This window comes from Hemicordylus capensis, chromosome 15, assembly GCF_027244095.1.
Source record: "Hemicordylus capensis ecotype Gifberg chromosome 15, rHemCap1.1.pri, whole genome shotgun sequence".
NCBI lineage: Eukaryota > Metazoa > Chordata > Lepidosauria > Squamata > Cordylidae > Hemicordylus > Hemicordylus capensis.
This window is the reverse complement of record NC_069671.1, coordinates 2,386,042-2,406,559: the sequence shown is the minus strand read 5'-3', so window position 1 is coordinate 2,406,559 and position 20,518 is coordinate 2,386,042. Positions and strand designations below refer to the sequence as shown.

The following is a 20,518-nucleotide window of genomic DNA, read 5'->3' as shown; positions in this document are numbered from 1 at the left end:
AGGCTCCGGAACGCATTAATCCGTTCCCAATGCATTCCTATGGGAAACCGCTTTTCGACTTACGAACTTTTCGACTTACAAATGTGCATTCGGAACGGATTAATTTCGTGAGTAGAGGGACCACTGTAATCTGTATGTAACCTGCGTTTTTTAAGGGACTCCTCTTACATTCAGAGTCACCATGTATTTGGGTAGATACAGCAGTCCCTCATTCTGTTTTCAACCAGGGTCAGTCTCTGAGGAGCTCCCAAGCTGGCCTTTATAAGAACCAGTCTCTTGTTTGTCCCCAACAACTGTTGCCTAGAGGTATACTGCCTCTAATCCGGGAACTGCCATAAACAACAGGCATAGCTAACGTTTTCTAATCTGTTTTTTAAGTCAGAGGTTCTTAACCTGGGGTCCATAGATCCCTGGCGAGTCCGTGAGATCGGTCGAGATACTGTGGAAAATTAATGATTAAATATAGTTCCCCCAAACCATCGTTTAATATACAGCATGTCCTTTATTTTTCTTGGATTTTGATTCTATCTTCACTGCTGACGAGAAACGGCAGCGTGGAATTAACTATCCTGAGTCCTTTTTTGTTTTATCTAATTTTACGGATGTGCATGAATCGAATTTTGCGATACGATTCGAGTTTGAATCCAGTCAGCCTGATTCGATTCGAGCTCGAATCTTCTGCCCTCGAATCTGGGTCTCCTCCCATGTTTGTTTGATGGGGACACCCACACACCCTCATTACTGTAATTCTTTTAAAAAGTGAGTGTCTTGATCAGGCCTGCTTTTCCTCACACACGCTTTTTTCAGTGCACGGTGATTGGGGGAATGGAAGCATCCTGATCTGCATTTGCCAAGGTGAGTCTAGAACCAGAGTCGCCCAGTCAAGCCGGGGCCATTCAGGGGGTGCTGGAGGGTTAGGGTTAGGCTGGCAAAGGTGGCCACCAGCAGGTGAGCTCCTGAGAAATCCCTGAGAAGGCAGGTGCCCCCGTGGAAAGGACTTCCTGTCCCATCCAGGCAGAGAAGTAGTGGTTTCCGGGCCTAGAAAAGAGCACCCCCTCCATCTTCCCAGTTTTGGGGTGGGATTCACACCGCCCCCAGTGGCCTCTGGAAATTGCCGGCCCCACGGGACCCAAAAGGTGATGCTTTTGCCCTCTGTAACAGCAAGCAGTTTGCATGCACACATTTGAGCAGGAGGGTGCTGTGTGTCAGCATGCAAAGGGCCAGATCCGCCACACAATGGTAGACACGGCCAACTGCCTGAGAGACAGGGCCAGCCTGGGGAAAACGGGAAATCTCAGGGGATACCCTGATTAACCCGGGGCAGGAAACAGAGCTGCTCTGTGGATCCGGTGCAAAATGGAGCCTCCACGGTTAGAGGCAGTGTAGCCTGGAGGGCCGAGTGCTGGGTCCAAGCCATTCCTAGCATGACTGCCTGCCGGGCCTTGCTGTTTTGCTTCAAGAGGAGGGTCCCCCTGAAACATGTGGATGTTATTGGGGGAATCCCAAGATCACCCCTCCCGCCTGAGGGGTATACTCCTGGGTCAAATGGGCCGTAACCCAACATTTGGCTTCAAAAAAGCCAATCTGGCCGTCCCTCTCTGGAGGTTGACAGCAGCAAACAGACCGCACTTTCAGGTGGCTTCCACGAGCCTGACGGCCATCCAGATATGGTCCCAAGTCTCACAAGAATTGCCCTGCTGGATGGGATTCAGAGGCATCCTACCTCTGAGCCTGGAGGTGGCCTATAGCCATCAAGACGAGTAGCCATTGATCGACCTGCCCTCCCTGACGTTGCCCAAGCCCCTTTTCTCAACCCCCCAAATGGTCTCCCGCCATTTTGGATGCCGCCGTGCGCTGTTGAAAGGGTTCAGGGCTTGCGCCCCCTTGTGGCGGTCGCCCTCTCACATAAGGCTACACCGGTTTCTGTGGAGCGCCCCCTGCAGGCGCATGGTGGAGTGGTGGTTCTTGCAGCCCTGGGCCAGGACGCTACACAGCAGCTCCTTGAAGAGGAGGACGATGTGCCAGTTGTACTTGGCGGAGCACTCCATGTAGCCACACTTCCAGCTCTTCTTCACGAGGACCGAGAGCGCCCGCCGGGACATGAAACGCTGCCGCTGCTGGTCCCGCTTGTTCCCCACCACGATGATCGGGGCTTCGCTGGCGCTGCTCACCCTGGGAGGGGAGAGAGGATTTAGGAGCACGCCCAAGTCACGGTCCTTGAGAAACAAGGCGACAAAGCGTCCGGTGGCACCTTAAAGACTACAGATTTGTTACGGCACTAGTTGCATGGACCGGAATCCGTTTCCTCAAAATGCGCCCGGGCGTCTTTCACACGGCAGGCTTGATCGCAAGTTCAAAGTTGCCCCTAAAAAACTAGCGCAAAAAGTGGATTTTTTTAAACCCCAGATATAAATTGGGCGACACACACAACATGCAAGGAAAAGCCCAAATCCTGTGTGAACCGCTCCCCGATATCTCGCAGGGACTTTGGGGTAAACCTGGCCGATATGTGTGAATGCACACCTCCATTCCGGAGGAGATGCGAGCTAAAAGCCTTGGGTGAAAAACTCCCCAGTGAAGTATATGCAGGCCCACAAATAAAACATGAGCCTGAATAAACCTTTTAAAACCCTCAGATTTATTACAGCATACATTTTCATGGACAGGAGTGCCACAAGACTGTTCTTATTTCCAGAACAAACGCAACTCTCTCTTTGGAAGACACCCAGAGAAAGACAAAGTCCAGGTATTGGATTCGAAAGCTACCTTTGGAGAAGCAGGAGCCTGTTGCCAATTCTCTGTGGTACAAATTCTCTTTATCTGCAGCAATCCGCGACACCCAGATGGCTGTGTGTTGAACTGGATATTAGGAGGGGCAGTCAGGGTGGAATTGGACTGCCTTAGATCAGGGGTTCTTAAGCTTGGGGTGTCCAGAGGATGGTGGACTACAACTCCCATCAGCCTCAGGCCATTGTGGCAAGGGAAGATGGGAGTTGTAGTCCAACAGCACCCAAGCTTGACAACCCTGGAGTAATTTGTCATAAGAACAGCCCAGCTGGATCAGGCCCAAGGCCTCTCTAGTCCAGCATCCTGTTTCTTACACTGGCCCACCAGATGCCTCTGAGAAGCCCACAGGCAAGAGGTGAGGGTGTGCCCTCTCTCCTGCTGTTGCTCCCTTGCAACTGGGATTCAGAGGCATGATGCCTCTGAGGCTGGAGGAGGCCCACAGCCACCAGCCTAGTAGCCACTGATAGACCTGCCCTCCATGAAGTTGTCTAAGCCCCTTTTAATGCCATCCAGGCTAGTAGCCATCACCACATCTTGTGGCAGAGAATTCCATGGATTAACTATGCATGGTGTGAAAAAAGTATTTCCTTTTGTCACTCCTAAATTTCCTGGCCTTCAGTTTCATGGGATGACCCCTAGTCCTTGCACTGGCAACTTTCTTTAATCTGAGGCATTTCTTCCCACATCCCCTAAGAGTTTGCTTCTGAATGTACCTCTCTGACTGCTGTCCTGTTATCCTAATTTTGCCATCATGTTTAAAAACAACCACAAACAGGCCAGGATCTGAAGACAAGCGCTCTTCATTCCACTTAAGAGTCCTTGAGTTTGCATGTCTCCAAAAACCACCGTTTATGTGACAAGGTCAGCCAAAGAAATGTGTTTAGGATTGCAGCCTCACTCTGGTCAAGAGACGTCTGTTCCCTCCCTACTCACCTGTTTTCCTGTATCTGCTGGTGGATCGTTTTCACATACTCAAAGCTTTCGGGACAGCAGATGTCGTAGACCAGCACGTAGGCATCCGCGTTCCTCAGCCCCCGGCACTTGAGATCTGACCATTCCTGGGAGGGGAGACGGCAAGGCCATGGGTGCAACTAAGGCAGTTGTAGCCGGAAGAAATTACAAAGGGAAGAGCCCTAGACGTGGAGGTGAGAATATTCTCCAACCATTGTCCCCACCCCACCAAAAAAAATAAAAATAAATTGTCACCTGGAGGGGAGGAGAAGGCTTAAGACAATTTCTTAATGACTGGAATAATGACACCCAGTCATGAATTTCTGTACACAGGAATAATTCGCATATCCTTATAGGGTTTCCCCACAGGCATGGCTAACAGACGAAGACCTCCAGAATACCTTAGAAAGCATACTTGGGGCAGGGGAACCAGTGGACTATGAATACGATGAATATTTATTTATGTATTTATTTATATACTGCTTTTCATCTTGACTAACAAGCAGAAGGTTGCCGGTTCAAATCCCCGCTGGTAGGTTTCCCAGACTATGGGAAACTCCTATATCGGGCAGCAGTGATACAGGAAGATGCTGAAAGGCATCATTTCATACTGCGCGGGAGGAGGCAATGGTCAATCCCTCCTATATTCTACCAAAGACAACCACAGGGGTCTGTGGGTGCCAGCAGTCGACACCCACTTGACGGCACACCTTTACCTTTAAAGAGTAAGGGTCATGACCTCAGAGCTAGGAAAAGAGTGGCGTCCCAGAGCGGCTCCTTCCTCTGAGGGGAATCACTTATAGTGCTCACGTGTAGTCTCCCTTTCATATGCAAACCAGAGTGGATCCTGCTTAGCAAAGGGGACAATCCAAGCTTGCTACCACCAGACCAGCTCTCCTCCCCATCTCTTGCCTGTTCTGATCACAGAGGAAGCCAACCTTAAGCTCAGCCTTAAAAGGATCCCCTTTTACGACACACACTAGCAACGGCCTCTTCCTCGCGCCATCTTTCGCAGAGTGCAGAAATTCAGAAGGGGGGGGAAATAAGTGTGTTTGGACTGCGGTGGGTTGACCCTCTCACTTCAGTGGGGTGGCTGCAGCAGCTATTCCCTACACATGCGTGAGCGCATGGCTTGTGGGAAAATGAAGCACTGGTCCAGACACTCCGCTAGGACATCTCGGTGATCAGGGCTCGGGTCCCAGCAGTGGGGGTTCCTGTGTAGGGGCAAAGGGGGCTCTCTCTGCCCCACAAAGATCTCCACCTGCAGCTGCCGTGTTACTCACCTAAGCTGCAGTCAGCATTCTGAATTCAGTGACACCTGCATCCTCTCTGTCTCTCAACACTCTACTGCTCCGGGTCCTCCAGTGGGCTCTGGGCTCTCTGCCCTTGATGGACAGCGTTAGCATCAGATTCCCTCCCCAGTTTTAATATTAAAAAGCATCCTAGCCAATAAGTGGCTTTGTGTTGGTTGTCACAAGGTGGGCTGGTGACTCTCCAGGAGCCAAGAAGGACAGGCTCACCTGGGATTGATGGAGCTGATCACTAAACAGGAACACCTGCAGGGCAGGCACAGCGGTTGAACGGGGCTGCAAGGAAGCCAGGAGCCCCTCTTGCAGTTCCAGACAACACACCATGTTCGTGGGCCATCTTCTTGTGCCAAAATCGCTCAGTCTGCAAGCAGATGGAGTTCAGAACAGGTAGGAGCCCTGCCCAAGCAAGCCCTCAGAAGGCGTTAGATTTCTCCAGCTGGGAGCTTTTCTCTTCTCTGTTCCCAAAATTTGCTCGCAGATCTTAGTAACATTCAGAGAGCTGGGAAAGGGAGGAAAGGTGATGGACTGGCACTTCCTCTGGGGAGTTGTGTTCTTCATAAACAACCTCCTCCTTTCTTCCCCCTTGTTCTGGGACTTTAAGGCAAGCCTGTTGTCGGCTCCCTACACTTTCTCTTACTCGCCTTTCCGGAGGGAGGGAAGAGTTTTTTAAGCTTCCAAATAAACTATACTTTAACTGAAATTATTAGTTGGTCCATTTCAAACCTATCCTGTCTGAAATGCATGCCTTTGGTACAGAAATCCCTGCTTTTAATTTTTAAGGATTCTGAGATGCTTGCCTTCTATTTATGAGCAACTTAACAGGTACAGCTTGGAAACCTGGAAATCACCCAGTCTCTCTCTCTCTCTCTCTCTCTCTCTCTCTCTCTCTCTCTCTCCCCCCCCCCCGTCCTTATTCCAGTTTTTGTTTGCCGTTGTTTGTTTGTTTTGTGCGTGACCTTCAGTGTAGTATATTGAAGGGCGGGGTCTTCAGCCTAAATTCTTGGGTCAGGTCTGTGATTTATATGGCTTAATTTTCAAATGTGATAAAGCACATGCTGCTTAGAATTGAAGCCAATTCTATGCAATTTCCAAGTAAAGCCTTAACCTGCAAACAGAAAGCTAGTGAGCTAGGCAAGACATTCAGGGAAACCCACTCACATTTCTTAAAAGAGTGTGTGGTAGCCAAAAGAGTGTGGCAGGGAGTAAGCAAGCTGTTAGAGTGGCCTGATTTGGAAAAACAGACTTGGGAAGAACTAACCTCGGGTTTGAGCGATAGAACCTCCTTTTGAGGTCCCAGAAAGAAATCTTCAAGGAAATGGGACGGAACGGGTGCCCCCATACTAGGGAATTGGAACGTTGCCCTTCTCATAATCAGGTTAGTAAACCTGTATGTCATTTATGCAATGCTCCTGCATAGGAATAGGGAGGGAAGACGTGACCAAGAGGTTCACGCAGATGAGACAGTAAATCTCTTCTTGAAAAGTTTGTATGGTTATGTGCAAAAAGACAAGAGTATCTCTTCTAAACAGCAATGGGACAAATTGTGGAAATGGACGTCGGACGCAACCCCCCTGATTACCTGATGTGCCTTGAAACCCCCCACCCCCGAGTTACAGTACTACCTGCATATACTTCATAACCTTGTGGGTTTCCAAATCCTTGTGCGTAAATCTTTGTAGATATATGGTGTACAAACAACCACTTTGTATATAATTGTGCTTTGGCAACGTACTGTATGCTTTGGTAGTTTGTTGGCTCAATAAAAAGATCTTGTCCTATTAAAAAATAATAATAAATCTTGTCCTATCTTGGAGATGCTGCCAGGGAGGGAACTTGGAGCCTTCTGCATGCAGATGCTCTTCCTCGAGTGGCCTCCGAAAGTGACCAAGGAGCAGGCTTCCCTGAAAGAGCGAATCCCAGACATTGTTGACTACAACTCCCAGCATCCCTAGCCAAAGGCCACTGCAACTGGGGGTGATGGGACTTGTAGTAAACAACGCCTGGGATTTCCTATTGCGGGGAACACGGGCAGGGAGAAAGGAAGGGAGCCAGCCACCCCCTTCCCCCCCCTCGTGCGCTTTACAAAGCTTGCAGGGGTCACCGCAGCCTCAAAGAGCGGCTCCACTCTTGCCCCCTGAGGCACCCGCCTGGCCTCATGGAAGGGCTGCCCCTGGACAAGAGCCATCTAGGATCATTTAGAGCCATTAGCGGCCCTTTCTCCAAGCCCCCTCGCCATGTATAGGATGTGCAACCCCCTCTCTGTGCTCATTAATCCACTCCCGTCGTATAAGCCTCTGGCCATGAACTACCTCTGAGATCCCTTTGGCCTGCCCCCCACCCCCCCACCCCCGGTTCACAAGACCGCTCTGCCTGCAAGATTTGTCCTGGTCTTGGAACACAATGAGCATCCATGGAAGGTTTTACACACACTGTGAAAAGATATCGCTTCTCTGTCAGCATGCCATGCTAGCCTTGGCCAGTAGGTGGTGCCATTGAGCGGAGCAAGACATTCCACCTCCCCCCCCCCCGCCCACCCATTAACTCCTTGTGTGACAAATACTCTGCCTTTCATTAGCGTGTCTGTCCCTGCAATCCTGGCCTCTGTGGCCCTGGAGGTCCTCGGCAATTATCAGGGTATCTGGAGTCCAACTTAATACCATTATAACGTAATTCTGTGTGAGAGGTTGAGTTTCAATGGCTTCAGAATGCGACCAAAAAATCTGGTGCAGGGAGCATCGGAAGCTGCCATTTACCAAGTCAGACCCCTTGGTCCATCTAGCTCAGTATTGTCTTCACAGACTGGCAGCAGCTTCTGCAAGGCTGGAGGCAGGAGTCCTCTTGGAGAAGCCAGGGGAGCGAACCTGGAACCTTTTGCGTGCAAGCCCGCAGATGTTCTTCCCAGAGCGGCTCCCTCCCATGAGGGGAACAGCTTGCAGTACTCACCTGTAGTGTCCCATTCAAATGGAAACCATGGCAGACCCTGCTTAGCAGAGCGGACCATTCATGCTTGCAATCACAAGACCAGCTCTCCTCCCATATGGAGTTCCCAGAAGCTGCCTTATAGCGAGTCAATATTTTGGAGGAGAGCTGGTCTGGTGGTAGCAAACATGACTTGTCCCCTTTGCTAAGTAGGGTCCATCCTGGTTTCCATTTGAATGGGAGAGCACTGTAAGATATTGCGCTTGGGATGGGGCCACTCTGGGAAGAGCATCTTGGTGCCAAGTTCCCTCCCTGGCAGCATCTCCAAGACAGGGCTGAGAAGAGACTCCTGCCTGCAACCTTGGAGAAGCCGCTGCTAGTCTGGGTCGGCAATACACACACACAGACACACACACACCTCCTGTGACACACACAGTATTTTTTAACACATGCATTCTTGAGGGCGCAAACAGCAACTGAACTCACAATATTGTAAGACTATAAAGCAGGTATATTTATGCAAATATGCATGAGCAGAAACATTTCAACATGCAGCTAAACATCTTCCTATCCCACATATTTATCCTCCCACTCCTCCCTCTGTCTCTAAAGCAGAGGTCAGGCTCTGTCTCCTGGCACAGAGGTGGCACAGCACCACCCAGGACAAACTAAGGAGGATTTGGAGGCCCCTAGAGGGGATGGAGGCCTTGGACTTCAGCCTGGAAGTCCAGAGGTAAAGACACCTCGGCCTGAAAGGGACGCCAGCTTCCCCTCGCTCTGCAACCATCTCTGGCTCTAATCTCCGGGATGCAAAGTTTAAGCACCACAGGCGAGTAGGCCAGCGGCTTTTTACAGGCTTGCCTTATTGGCTGATGTCCTGGCTACATCCCGCCCCAGTAATCTCACCAAACTCAAGTCGGCCTTTAGAGTAACTCCTGAGTAGTATTACTGGATGCCAGCTGGTCGCTCCCATCAACCCATTGGTGGGACACTTAGAATGGTCAGGAAACGCAGGCAGCTATGTTGGTTCATATGTGGATGTTTCTTAGATGTTTCTCAAACCCGGGCCACCAGATGTGGTAGGACTACAAACCCATCATCCACTGCAGCCGGGGATGATGGCGGATGTAGTCCAACCACAACTGGGGACCCAAGTTCCAGCATGCCTGCTTCAGACCATGGGGGATAATTCCACACTCTGGGCCTGCCTCTGCTCCTCCTTCTCTGGCTTTGGATTCCACGTCCATCCCTTCTCTCTCCGGCGGCACACACAGCCAGGGCCTCGGCATCAACTGAAGTCAACTGAGAAATGCAATTAGCAGCTCCCCCAAGATCAGAGGATGTGGTGGAAACAGCACGTCTATTTTTAACTCAATTAAATTAAAAAAGAAGGAGAAGAGGAAGACAGACATGGGGTGGGGGGTAGAATGAGAACATTTAACCACAGCCAACTCTTCCCAAGGTCAAGTCCTGTCTGTACTGCAACCGGCCTGTTCTAGGCCCAAGAGATTTTCTCTGGGGCTGGAGGTGGTTCTCTCCTGAGTTGGATTATACCGTATGGAGGCCCTAAACTATGCCAGGCTTAAAAGGCCCCATAGCATTACTATCCCTCCCTCTCCCACTATTCTAACAAAACAAACAATGTAAATTGGAATGATAAAGCCCCCAGTTCCAACGTGTTTTTTAGCCTTGAGATTAAAAATGACTCTTGATTCCAGGATCACGACGGGGTCCTGTGGGAGAAAAGAATGTTGAAAAACCAAGGTGGGATCATGTCAGGATCCCAGGATCAAACCGATCCTGGATCAAACTTCCAAACCAGGATCAGACTTTTGGAAAACCAGGCCTTGGTCTAATGAAAGTTTGATGTAACCTACAATTATTTGTTGTTTCTGCACAGGTTTATAAACTCAGTATGATAAATAATGGTGTAGGCATATAAGTTTTGTCTTGTCAGAATGAGAATGTCTTGGAGTCCTTTATTTTTCAACCAATTATGTAAAGTAAAAAGAGGATTCAGAGGCCCCTCATAATAATGTGAGGTGCTAAGATGTAGTTGACTTAGCTTGTGCCTAAATCTGGCATGGGATCTCCCTTCATTTCAAAAGGGCCGTCTTCAATACTGAGTCAAAAGAAAGTTGGGCGGGGTTTTTAATAAAACGGCGGAACTGGTCTTGTGGTAAAAGGTAAAGTGTGACATCGAGTCGGTGTCGACTTGTGGTGCTCACAGAGCCCTGTGGTTGTCTTTGGTAGAATAAAGGAGGGGTTGACCATTTCCTCCTTGCATGCAGTATGTGATGATGCCTTTCAGCACCTTCCTATATTGCTGCTGCCCGATATAGTACCAGCTGGGATTCGAACTGGCAACCTTCTGCTTGTTAGTCAAGCATTTCCCCACTGAGCATACAGAAAATTCCAAGTTCCCTCCCTGGCAGCATCTCCAAGACAGGGTTGAGAGAGATTCCTGCTGCCTGCAACCTTGGAGAAGCCGCTGCCAGTCAGTGAAGACAATACTGAGCTAGATGGGCCAAGGCTCTGACTCAAGAGAAGGCAGCTTCCTATGTTCCTATGCACAGGAGTTCTCGCACCCGGGACCCCCAGATACAACTCTCATCATTTCCAGCCCCAATGGCTTGCAGCTGGGGATGATGATGGGCGTTCTTGGAGGTCCTCAAAAACGTCGGGGACCCAGGTTTGAGGAAGTATACAAGCTGTAGACTATGCAGGAGGCGTGGCCTAGCAGCGGGGAGGCGTGGCATACAGTTCTGACTGCAAGTATGCCACAAATGGAAATCCGGTCAGAACGGGCATGCCAGATCCCAGGTCAGCAAAGCAGATGAGCAAAGCTTTGATCTTCCAGCATAGTTTCCTTCCCCCCACACTCAACTTCTTCCTAGAAAATATACTGGGAGGAGAGCTGGTCTTGTGGTAGCAAGCATGAATGGTCCCCTTTGCTAAGCAGGGCCAGCCCTGGTTTTCATTTGGATGGGAGACTACATGTGTGAGCACTGTAAGATATTGCCCTTAGGGGTTGGAGCCAGAGCTCAATGGAAGAACATCTGCTTGCCTGCATGCAGAAGGCCCCCGGTTCAATCCCTGGCAGCATCTCCAGGTAGGGCCGGGAAAGACTCCTGCCCGAAACCTCGAAGGTTCCAGAAGGTTCCAAGTTCCCTCCCTGGCAACATCTCCAGATCAGGCTGAGAGAGATTCCTGCCTGCAACCTTGGAGAAGCTGCTGCCAGCCAGCTAGATGGACCAAGGGTTTGACTCGGTAGAATGCAGCTTCTTTTGTTCCTATGTAAATACACTTTCAAGAGTCAGGTCTTACCCCAAGGGTTACTGGTTTATAAAATGATGCCTGGTGCAGAAAGAGGGCGTATGGAGAACTCTTCTCAGTCCCTCACAACGTGAGACTGATGGTGGCCAGGAAATTTAGAGACAAGAAGAGGAAGTGGGGAGGAGAGCTGGTCTGGTGGCAGCAACTATGACTCTCCCTTTTGCTAAGCAGGGTCTGCCTTGGTTTGCATTTGGATGGGAGATAACATGAGAGCACTGTAAGAGATTTCCCTTGGGGGATGGGATCATAGCTCATTGGGATAGCATCTGCATGCTTGTGTGTAAAAGGTCTAGCCTCTCCAGGGCAGGCTGGGATTCGGAGACCCCTGCCTGAAACCTTGGAGAGCCGCTGCCAGTCAGTGTAGACAATCCTGGACCAGATGGACCAAGGATCTGACTCGGTATCCCATGTTCCTATGTAAGTGCTTTTTCTCAGGGTGCAGAATTTAATCTATGGAACTCTCTGCCACGGGATGTGGTGAGGGCCAGCCTCTTGGGTGGCTTTAGCAGGGCTTAGACAAATTCATGGAAGGTAGATCTATCAATGGCTACTCGTCCTGATGGCTATCGGCCACCTCCAGCCTCAGAGGCAAAATGCTTCTGAATCCCAGTTGCAGGGGAGCAACCGCAGCAGGAGGGAGGGCAGGCACCGACCTCTTGCCTGTGGGCTCCCCAGAGGCATCTGGTGGGCCACTGTGGGATCTGTATCCTATGTCCTAGGGATCTGTACCCTGTGGTGGACTAGATGGACCTCACTCACTCAAAGCCCTCCCTGCCCCCTCACACTTTGCTGAACTCTGGATTCCGCCGGCTATATGCTCTAACGTGCCCCCTAAGCACGGCACACCCATTTATACACAGCTGCACTATGGACATGATGCCTCTACTCCCGCACTCGGAGATTTGATTTCTAGAGACACCGAGCTGAATGCTCATGAAGGACAAGTCCAGCAACTCATATGAAGTGGGGGAAGGCGGCGTGGGAGGCACACACAGCATCCTAAGAGGCAAAACTGGGGGCCGTGATTTGCCAGGAACAGATTCTCTTGAATGGGGGCTGACGTTCTCTGCAGACCACCACCGGCGGGGGGTGGGGAGAGGCTGTGGTCTACAACGTCCCTGCGCTGGAGGCTTCATTATGCAGCAGACTAGGTGTGGAGGGGGGGAAGTAATGTTTGTGTCTCCAATTCTCCCCCCCCGCCAAAAAAGCCCTTCCCACTTGTATAAATCTGTTCCTGAGGACAACTCTTAGGATCATATTTAGACAAGTGGCGGGGGGGCGCTTTTGGAGGGAGTGCGGGAGAGACATGGGAATCGACCCCTGCATCTCCACACCTGGTCTGCTGCCTAAGAAAGCTAGTGCTTATTACACACCCTCCTGAACTTCTGGGTGGGTCTGCCTGTGTGTCTTCCTCGGTTTATGCCTGCCTTCACTCCGCTTCCCTCCCATTCTGCTCTTGTCTGCCTTGTGCCTATTTTTAGATTGTATGCCCCTCAGGGCAGGGACCTCATGCTTTGTTAACAGCTGCGTGCACAGAGAGCACTACATACACAAACAAGTCCTATTCCCTTCCAGTGTGGAGCTTGCCTTATTAGATGGGATGCTTGGCTCCCTTGCTGTTGCCTCTGCTATCTGAAGGAGGGCCCAACTAGATACAACTAGAGTAAATTAAAGGTAAAGTGTGCCGTCAAGTCGATTTCGACTCCTAGTGCCCACAGAGCCCTGTGGTTTTCTTTTGGTAGGAGGGGTTTCCCATTGCCTTCTCCCATGCAGTATGAGTTGATGCCTTTCAGCATCTTCCTAGATCGCTGCTGCCCGATATAGGTGTCCCCCATAGTCTGCGAAACATACCAGCGGGGATTTGAACCAGCAACCTCCTGCTTGTTAGTCAAGCTTTTCCCCGCTGCACCGTTAGGTGGTTGGTCCATCTAATCCAGTATCCGGTTTCCAACAGTGGACAGCTAGACATCTTTGGGAAACCCACAAGTTGCCATAAGGGCAAATTTCTCTTTGCTCCCCCAACATATTCAGAGGTATACTCTCTCTGCACATCAGAACAGCCCTGCTGGATCAGGCCCAAGGAAGCCCATCTAGCCCGGCATCCGGTTTCCCACAGTGGCCTACCAGATGCCTCTGAGAAGCCCACAGACAAGAGCTGAGGGGCAAGCCGTCTCTCCTGCTGTTGCTCCCCTGCAACTGGTATTTAGAGGCATCTTGCCTCTGAGGCTGGAGGTGGCCCATGGCCACCAGACTCTTGATAGCCATTGACAGATCTGTTCTCCTCCATGAATTTGTCTACACCCTTCTTAAAGCCATCCAGGCTGTTGGCTGCTATAAACATTGATAGACCTCTGTTCCTGCTCATGTTACGCTGCTAGAGGGATTGTGTGAATGAATCAATGGTCCATTTCAATCAATTTAAAAGGTGCCTCTTTTTTATTGGGCAGGCAGCAGGGGTTTTTGGAAGTATTTTTAAATACAAGAACTTGAAGGAGAGCTGGTCTTGTGGTAGCAAGCGTGAATGCTCTCATTTGCTAAGCAGGGGCCACCCTGGTTTGCATTTGGATGGGAGACTACATCATGTGAACACTGTAAGATATTTCCCCTTAGGGGATGGGGCCATAGCTCTCTGTGGAAGAGCATCTGCATGCAGAAGGTCCCAGGTTCACTCCCTGGCAGCATCTCCAGGTAGGCCTGGGAGAGACTCCTGCCAGAAACCGTGGTCTGACTCGGCATAAGGCAGTTTCCAATGCTCCTATGTTCCTGACTTACAGAAATGTAGAACAACAGATTTAATGTCAGAAGAGGCATTCTGTCTTTGCTCACCCTCAGGAGGGAAAGCCTCTTCTGAGATGAAGTTTGCTGCAATGCAGTTATGTATGTTCTGAAAATAATGACTGCTTTTCATCTTCAGACATCTTTTTCATCTTCATTGATAATCCTATGCAAATCAATGCAGGTTTAATCATAGTTCCCAAAAACCCAAACAAAAAACAACTAATGCAATTAATCAACCCAAATCTCTTTAATCAAGAGATAGTCTTCTAGATTGCGAGACAGGACAAATGCCAAGATGTGGCTGTCTGTTTTCTATTTAAGCATTTTGGATTGTGGAAGAATTGAGAGACTGCATGCTTTGCTTTGACATTTCCCTGAAGAAAAATATGCACTTTCCAACGTGTGGATTTTGTACGGAAAGAATCTTCTTGGACTTGTGTCTATTTCCCCTTGCCCCACACGTTGCTCTTGAACGTTCCTCACTCTCCATGTTTTATAGCAGGTTCCAGGCAGACAACAGTTTAAAAATGAAGCACGATCAAAGACATGAGCTTGGGTGCAGTCCTGGGACTAAAGTGACTCTGGGTCCAAAAACCAGCTCAGAGAGGTTTCCACTGAATCCAAATCAAAGCAGGTGCTCTTCCCCTAAGGGGAATATCTTCCAGTGCTCACACATGTAGTCTCCCATTCAAATGTATGGTCCTAGAGAGGAGAGCTGGTCTTGTGGTTGCAAGCATGACTTGTCCCCATAGTTGCAAGTCATGCAGGGTCTGCCCTGGTTGCATATGGATGGGAAACTTGATGCCTGAGTTCTGCAAGATCTTCCCCTCAGGGGATGGAGCCGCTCTGGGAAGAGCAGAAGGTTCCAAGTTCCCTCCCTGGCAGCATCTCCAAGATAGGGCTGAGAGAGAGATCCCTGCCTGCAACCTTGGAGAAGCTGCTGCTAGTCTGTGAAGACAATACTGAGCTAGATAGACCAAGGGTCTGACTCAGTATATGGCAGTTTCCTATGTTCCTAAATGCAAACCAGGATGGACCTTGCTTAGCAAAGGGGACAATCCATGCTTGTTACCACCAGTCCAGCTCTCCTCCTTTCAACTCTGATGAGTAAGAGTTTTGCCCCCATCATAGATTGGGAACTCTCCCCCACTGTATCCTCAAACCAGCACGGGTTGGTCATTTGCTGGTTGTCCGTGCAGGCTCGTTATTTGACCTCAGGAATGCCCAGCCTGCATGGCTCAGGCTAAAACCAGGGCTCCCTATTTGTCGTCTGGTAGCGGGCCCCGAAGAAACTTTGCCTAGGCCACCAAAACTCCTGGGGCAGGTGCTGAGTGCCTTGTATGTGGTGCTGGGGGGTCTCAGATGCAGCAAGACCCTTGGAAGGTCTGCCCTCAAGGCTTTTGAGTCGACTCCAGCCGGCTCCTAGAGAAGGCTGCGTCTTCTCCCACAACCCCCTCCGCCGTATCCGGCCTTTTTTTGCTCGGCATTCTGCCTTCCACCCACCTCTGCTTCTGCCAAGCTGCCACTCTTCCTTCTGCGCTCTCTTCCCCCTGCATGGAGCCGGGCCATCTGTGGTGGGTTTTTAGCCGACATATCAGCAGGCACCACCACTCTCTCCCTTCAGCTTACTATTTCAGGAGCCCTGAAAGCCAGAGTGGGAGCAGAGGCAGCTTGGAGAAGCAGCATGCATGCCGGGGGAAATTGCCTGGCAGAAGGGAGCCAGTCCCAAATGCACAGTCCCTTTTCTTCCTCTTGGACCAGCAGCCAACTCCGAGAGACGGCAATTGTTACTATTTTTGCACCGTTTCGTCTGACGCTGCTCATCCCTGAGTGGACCAATGGTCTGACTCAGTAATAGGCAGCTTTTTGTCAGCATCAGGGGCGTAGCAAGGTTGGAGCGGGCCCAGAGACAAGATTCTAAAATGCCCCCCCCCCCACTGAAGCTCAGCTCATGAAGTAAAGAAATCTTAAATGAGGCTGAATAGTGGTAACAAAAAGCAGAGTAGAATTTCTATATCCTACGTGCCACAATAGAACATCATCCTAAATTGTTTTTTAAAAGGTTTTGTAAATTGTGGATGATGCTAGTCATTGAATAGTACTAGAGAAAGACATGCCCTTTCTGGTCGCTCCAGGTCCTTAACGCTCACATCAGTTTCGGAGGATGAATACAATTGAAGGAAGCCCAGGCGGGTGCGTGGCTGGGGGAGTCAGTTATGTGACTTGCCTCTGGGGGGCCCCCCAAGGCAGTGGGCCCCCGGACAACTGTCTCCCCTTGCCCTGTTATAGTTACGCCCCTGGTCTGCAAGAATACATACATACCCTATTGGCCTGAATCCAAGATCTCCCCCCCCGACCCCAGTTCTTTCCTGTTAAACATGGTGGGGGTCCTCTTTCATTTGGGTAGATACAGGTATGACCTATATTTAACCTCTACTCTTTAAGGCATCAGCTTAAATTCAGAGTTGCCTGCTATTCAGCTAGATACGGTTAGCCACCGTAAAGCTTTTAATGATTTTTTGTGTGGACAAAATCTCTCGAATCCTGGATTCCATTGTTGGTGCAGAGTCTTTAGCGGGGGTATCCGGTAACTCCTCTTGTGTGGCTAAAATGGATCCGTCTCAGTTTGTGACTCGTACCTCCTGTTCTCTTGACCCTTGTCCGGCATGGCTTTTATGATCAAGCTGGGAGATTGCTGGAGAGGGCCTGGTTGAGGTCATAAATGCTTCTCTGAGGGAAAGTAGGATGCCTCCTTGTTTAAAGGTGGCAGTTCTTAGACTTCTTTTGAAGAAGCCTACGCTTGTTCCCTCAGAGTTAGGCAGCTATAGGCCTGTCTCCAATCTCCCGTGGTTGGCCAAGGTGATTGAGAAGGTGGTGGCTTCTCAACTCCAGGCAGTCTTGGATGAACAGGTAAGCTAGACCAGGGATTCTCAACGTTGGGTCCCCAGATGTTATTGGACTTCAACTCCCATAATCCCCAACCAAAGGCCACTGGATCTGGGGATTATGGGAGTTGGTCCAGTAACATCTGGGGACCCAACGTTGAGAATCCCTGATCTAGACACATTTCAAATGGCCTTTGGGGCAGGTTATAGAGCGGAGACTGTCTTGGTCGGCTTGATGGATGATCTCCAAAGGGGCATTGACAGAGGGAGAGTGACTCTGTTGGTCCTTTGGGATCTCTCAGCAGCTTTCAATACCGTCAACCATAGTGTCCTCCTGGATTGCCTGAGGGGACTGGGCATAGGGGAACTGCTTTGCAGTGGTTCTGCTCATACCTCTTGGGCAGATTTCAGAAGGTGTTCTACGAGTCTCACAGGGCTCCATCTTGTCTCCAGTGCTTTTTAACATCTACATGAAACTGTTGGGAGAGATCATCAGGGGATTTGGCACAGAGTGTTGTCAGTATGCTGATGACACCCAAATATTTCTCCATGTCAGCTCAATGACAAGTTTATTTGCTTGTTAGTTAGTTTATTTATTTAAAATATTTCTATACCGCCGAAAACTTGCGTCTCTGGGCGGTTTACAATTAAAGTCATTTAAAACATCAGATCAACTAACAATGACAATGGCATAACTTCCCTAAAGTTAGGTAATAGGCTGGAGGCAGTAATGGGCTGGATGAGGGATAACAAACTGAGACTGAATTCAAACAAGATAGAGGTGCTCATTGTAGGAAGCCGCAGTTCAGGAAATGGGATAGATTTGCTGGTAATGGATGGGGCTACACTCCCCTGGAAGGAACATGTGGTTTGGGAAAACTTCTGGACCCAACTCTCTTTCTGATACCTCGGGTGGAGGCAGTGGCCAGGAGTGCTTTCTATCAGCTTTGGCTGGTTCACCAACTGCGCCCTTTCCTGGAAGTGAGTGAGCTTAAGACAGTGGTGCACATGCTGGTAACCTCCAGGCTTGACTACTGCAATGCACTCTACATGGGGCTGCCTTTGTATGTAGTCCAGAAACTGCAATTGGTGCAGAATGCTGCTGACAGATTGGTTTCCGGGTCGTCCTGAAAAGACCATATCACTCCGGTTTAAAAAGAACTACACTGGCTACCAATAGGTTTCTGGGCAAAATACAAAGTGCTGGTTATTACCTAGAAAGCCCTTAATGGCTTGGACCCAGGGTATATAAGAGAATGCCTTCTTTGTTCTGAACCATGCTGCCTATTAAGATATTAAGGGGAGGGTTGTCTGAGGGTGCCACCAGCTCGTCTGGTGATGATGAAGAGGCCAGCCTTCTTTGTGGTGGCCCCAGGGCTGTGGAAGGCACTTCTTGCTGAGATTCAAGCTGCTCCATCCCTGTTGACCTTTAGGAAACACCTGAAGACACAACTCTTCAGCCAAGTATTTTAGCGAGTTAGTGGTTTTATGGATGGTTCTTTTAAATTTGAACTTTACATGTTTTAATTGCTTTTAAATTTCTTGGTTTTATTGTTGTAAACCACCTAGAGACTTTGGTAAGGGTAAAGCGTGCTGTCGAGTCAGTGTCGACTTGTGATGACCTCAGAGCCCTGTGGTTGTCTTTGGTGGCATACAGGAGGGGTTTAACACTGGATGCCTTTCAGCATCTTTCCTATATTGCTGCTGCCTGATAGAGGTGTTTCCCATAGTCTGGGAAACACACCAGAGGGGATTCGAACCGGCCACCTCTGCCTCGGTAATCAAGTCATTTCCTTGCTGCACCATTAGGTGACTGAGCGACTTTAGAAGTGAGCAGTATATAAATAGGTTAAATAAATCATCATCATCATCATCATCATCATCATCATCATCATCATGTGAATGGGGCTTCTCTCACACGCAGATCTCTCTCTCTCTCTCTCTCTCTCTCTCTCTCTCTCTCTCTCTCTCACACACACACACACACACACACACACACACTCATGCTAGCACCAAAAAGTCCCCAGCCTTCAGCCTAGGAGAGGCAGGAAGCTACCCACCTGAGAGCTGTTGGCTGGGAATGCCGTTAAGTAGGGCATGTCCAGGATCTTCATGTCGTACATGTTCCCGTTGAAAATGACCGAGGGCCTGTAGGCGTAGCGGCGTTCCGTGGGGCTGTATTCCTCCACGAAGTCGTAATACAAGAACTGGCGGATGATGGCCGTTTTGCCCACTTTCGGCGCTCCCAGGACAGCCACGGCTAAAGTCTCCACCATGGTCTGCCTGCAGGACCCTGGACAGCTCCCAGCTGTCCAAGGGAGGAGAGGAGTCGTTTCTTCTGCATGGAGAGATCTCCCCCAAGGCGGACTGGAGGCGCTCCTCTTTGGAGGTGCCCGGAGAACAGGGTTTCCCCTACTGGGATTTGGGGGCTCTCTTTCTACCGGGACAGCCTTTCCTGCATTGCAACTCGAAGAGTTTCGGGTCCAGATGCTGCCCCGCCTGCAGTGGAAGCTGCTTTTTCGCTCATCTGGCCAAAGGGATATGAAGAGAGAAGCTGTATGACACGGAGTCAGACCTTCAGCTCATCTAGTTCAGTGTTGTCTACACGGACTGGCAGAGGCTCTCCGAGGCTGCAGGCAGGCGTCTCTTCCAGTCCTATCTTGGAGATGCTGCCAGGGAGGGAACTTGGAACCTTCTGCTGATCTATGGCCCCATTCCCCCCATGGGCCCCATGTAATCGCTCTCACCTGTCGCCACCCGTCCAAATGCAGACCAAGGTGCAGCCTGCTTAGCAAAAGGGGGAATTCATGCTGTTACGGCAAGACCCCTCCTCCTCCTCCTCCTCCTCCTCCTCCTCCTCCTCACCAAGAAGATCTCCCCAAGTTTGTGCCAATCAGGCCGCTGCCCCCTGAGCGGATGGCGCCACTGTCCAGACGTAAGTGGGGCACAGAGGTGGGACTGGGAGGTTGCCCATGGAGACGGTGGGTGCAGACGGAAACCCCGAGAGATCCCCTACTCCTGGACTGGAACCGAATCAAAGCACTTCTGGAGGGCAGCAGCCCGGAGAGGCTGGAGCAGCGAGAGGGGAGAGAGGAAGGTGGGAAGAGAACTTGCTAAGCATTTGAGAAAGAGGAAGGGCGTGTGGGGGGGGAGCGACGGAGGGACGGCTTCATGCCAGCTGGCCTCTGCCCCGGCTCCAAATGGACCCTCCGCCTGGAGGATCAGGGCTGCCCAGCGCGCCTCCTCCGCGGCATCCCGCAAGAGCTCTGAGCCCCGGCAGCACCCGGGCGTCCTGGTGCGGTCATCTCCCGCAGTCTCTGGCACCGACTGCTGCTGCTGCTGCCACCGCCGGAGAGCACGCCGCTGTCCCCGTCCCGGCCCGCTGCTGCTGCGCTGGGTCCAGTTTCCGAGGCGGGGCGGGGCGGCTTTCAGCACCCTGGACAGCGGCGCTGCCCTTCTCCGGCGCGGCGCCCTTTCAGCACCCCGGACAGCGGCGGCGCCCCGCCTGCCGTGCGAAGCGCTTCCCTCCCCCGGCGGGATTCAGCTGCTGCG

General features: G+C 50.6%; 1 protein-coding gene across 1 annotated transcript; it reads right to left on the bottom strand.

Annotated features, from left to right (window-relative positions):
- Positions 1-482: 482 nt before the first annotated feature.
- Positions 483-19,245, bottom strand: RASL10A (RAS like family 10 member A). The gene is made up of 3 exons (XM_053280041.1): positions 19,027-19,245; positions 3,721-3,845; positions 483-2,172 (listed from the first exon to the last, which is right to left on the bottom strand). Exons 1-3 carry the CDS (start codon positions 19,240-19,242, stop codon positions 1,902-1,904), a joined length of 612 nt encoding a protein of 203 aa, XP_053136016.1. The 5' UTR covers positions 19,243-19,245; the 3' UTR covers positions 483-1,901.
- Positions 19,246-20,518: the final 1,273 nt, after the last annotated feature.

What these genes read in the sequence shown, in the direction of transcription:
- RASL10A (XM_053280041.1), bottom strand. Translation starts at nt 19,242, where the DNA reads ATGGTGGAGACTTTAGCCGTGGCTGTCCTGGGAGCGCCGAAAGTGGGC. An exon ending in TCCCAGCCAACAGCTCTCAG is followed by an intron (nt 3,846 to 19,026) that starts GTGGGTAGCTTC and finishes CTCCCCTCCCAG; the next exon opens with GAATGGTCAGATCTCAAGTG. An exon ending in CAGCAGATACAGGAAAACAG is followed by an intron (nt 2,173 to 3,720) that starts GTGAGTAGGGAG and finishes CTCCCCTCCCAG; the next exon opens with GGTGAGCAGCGCCAGCGAAG.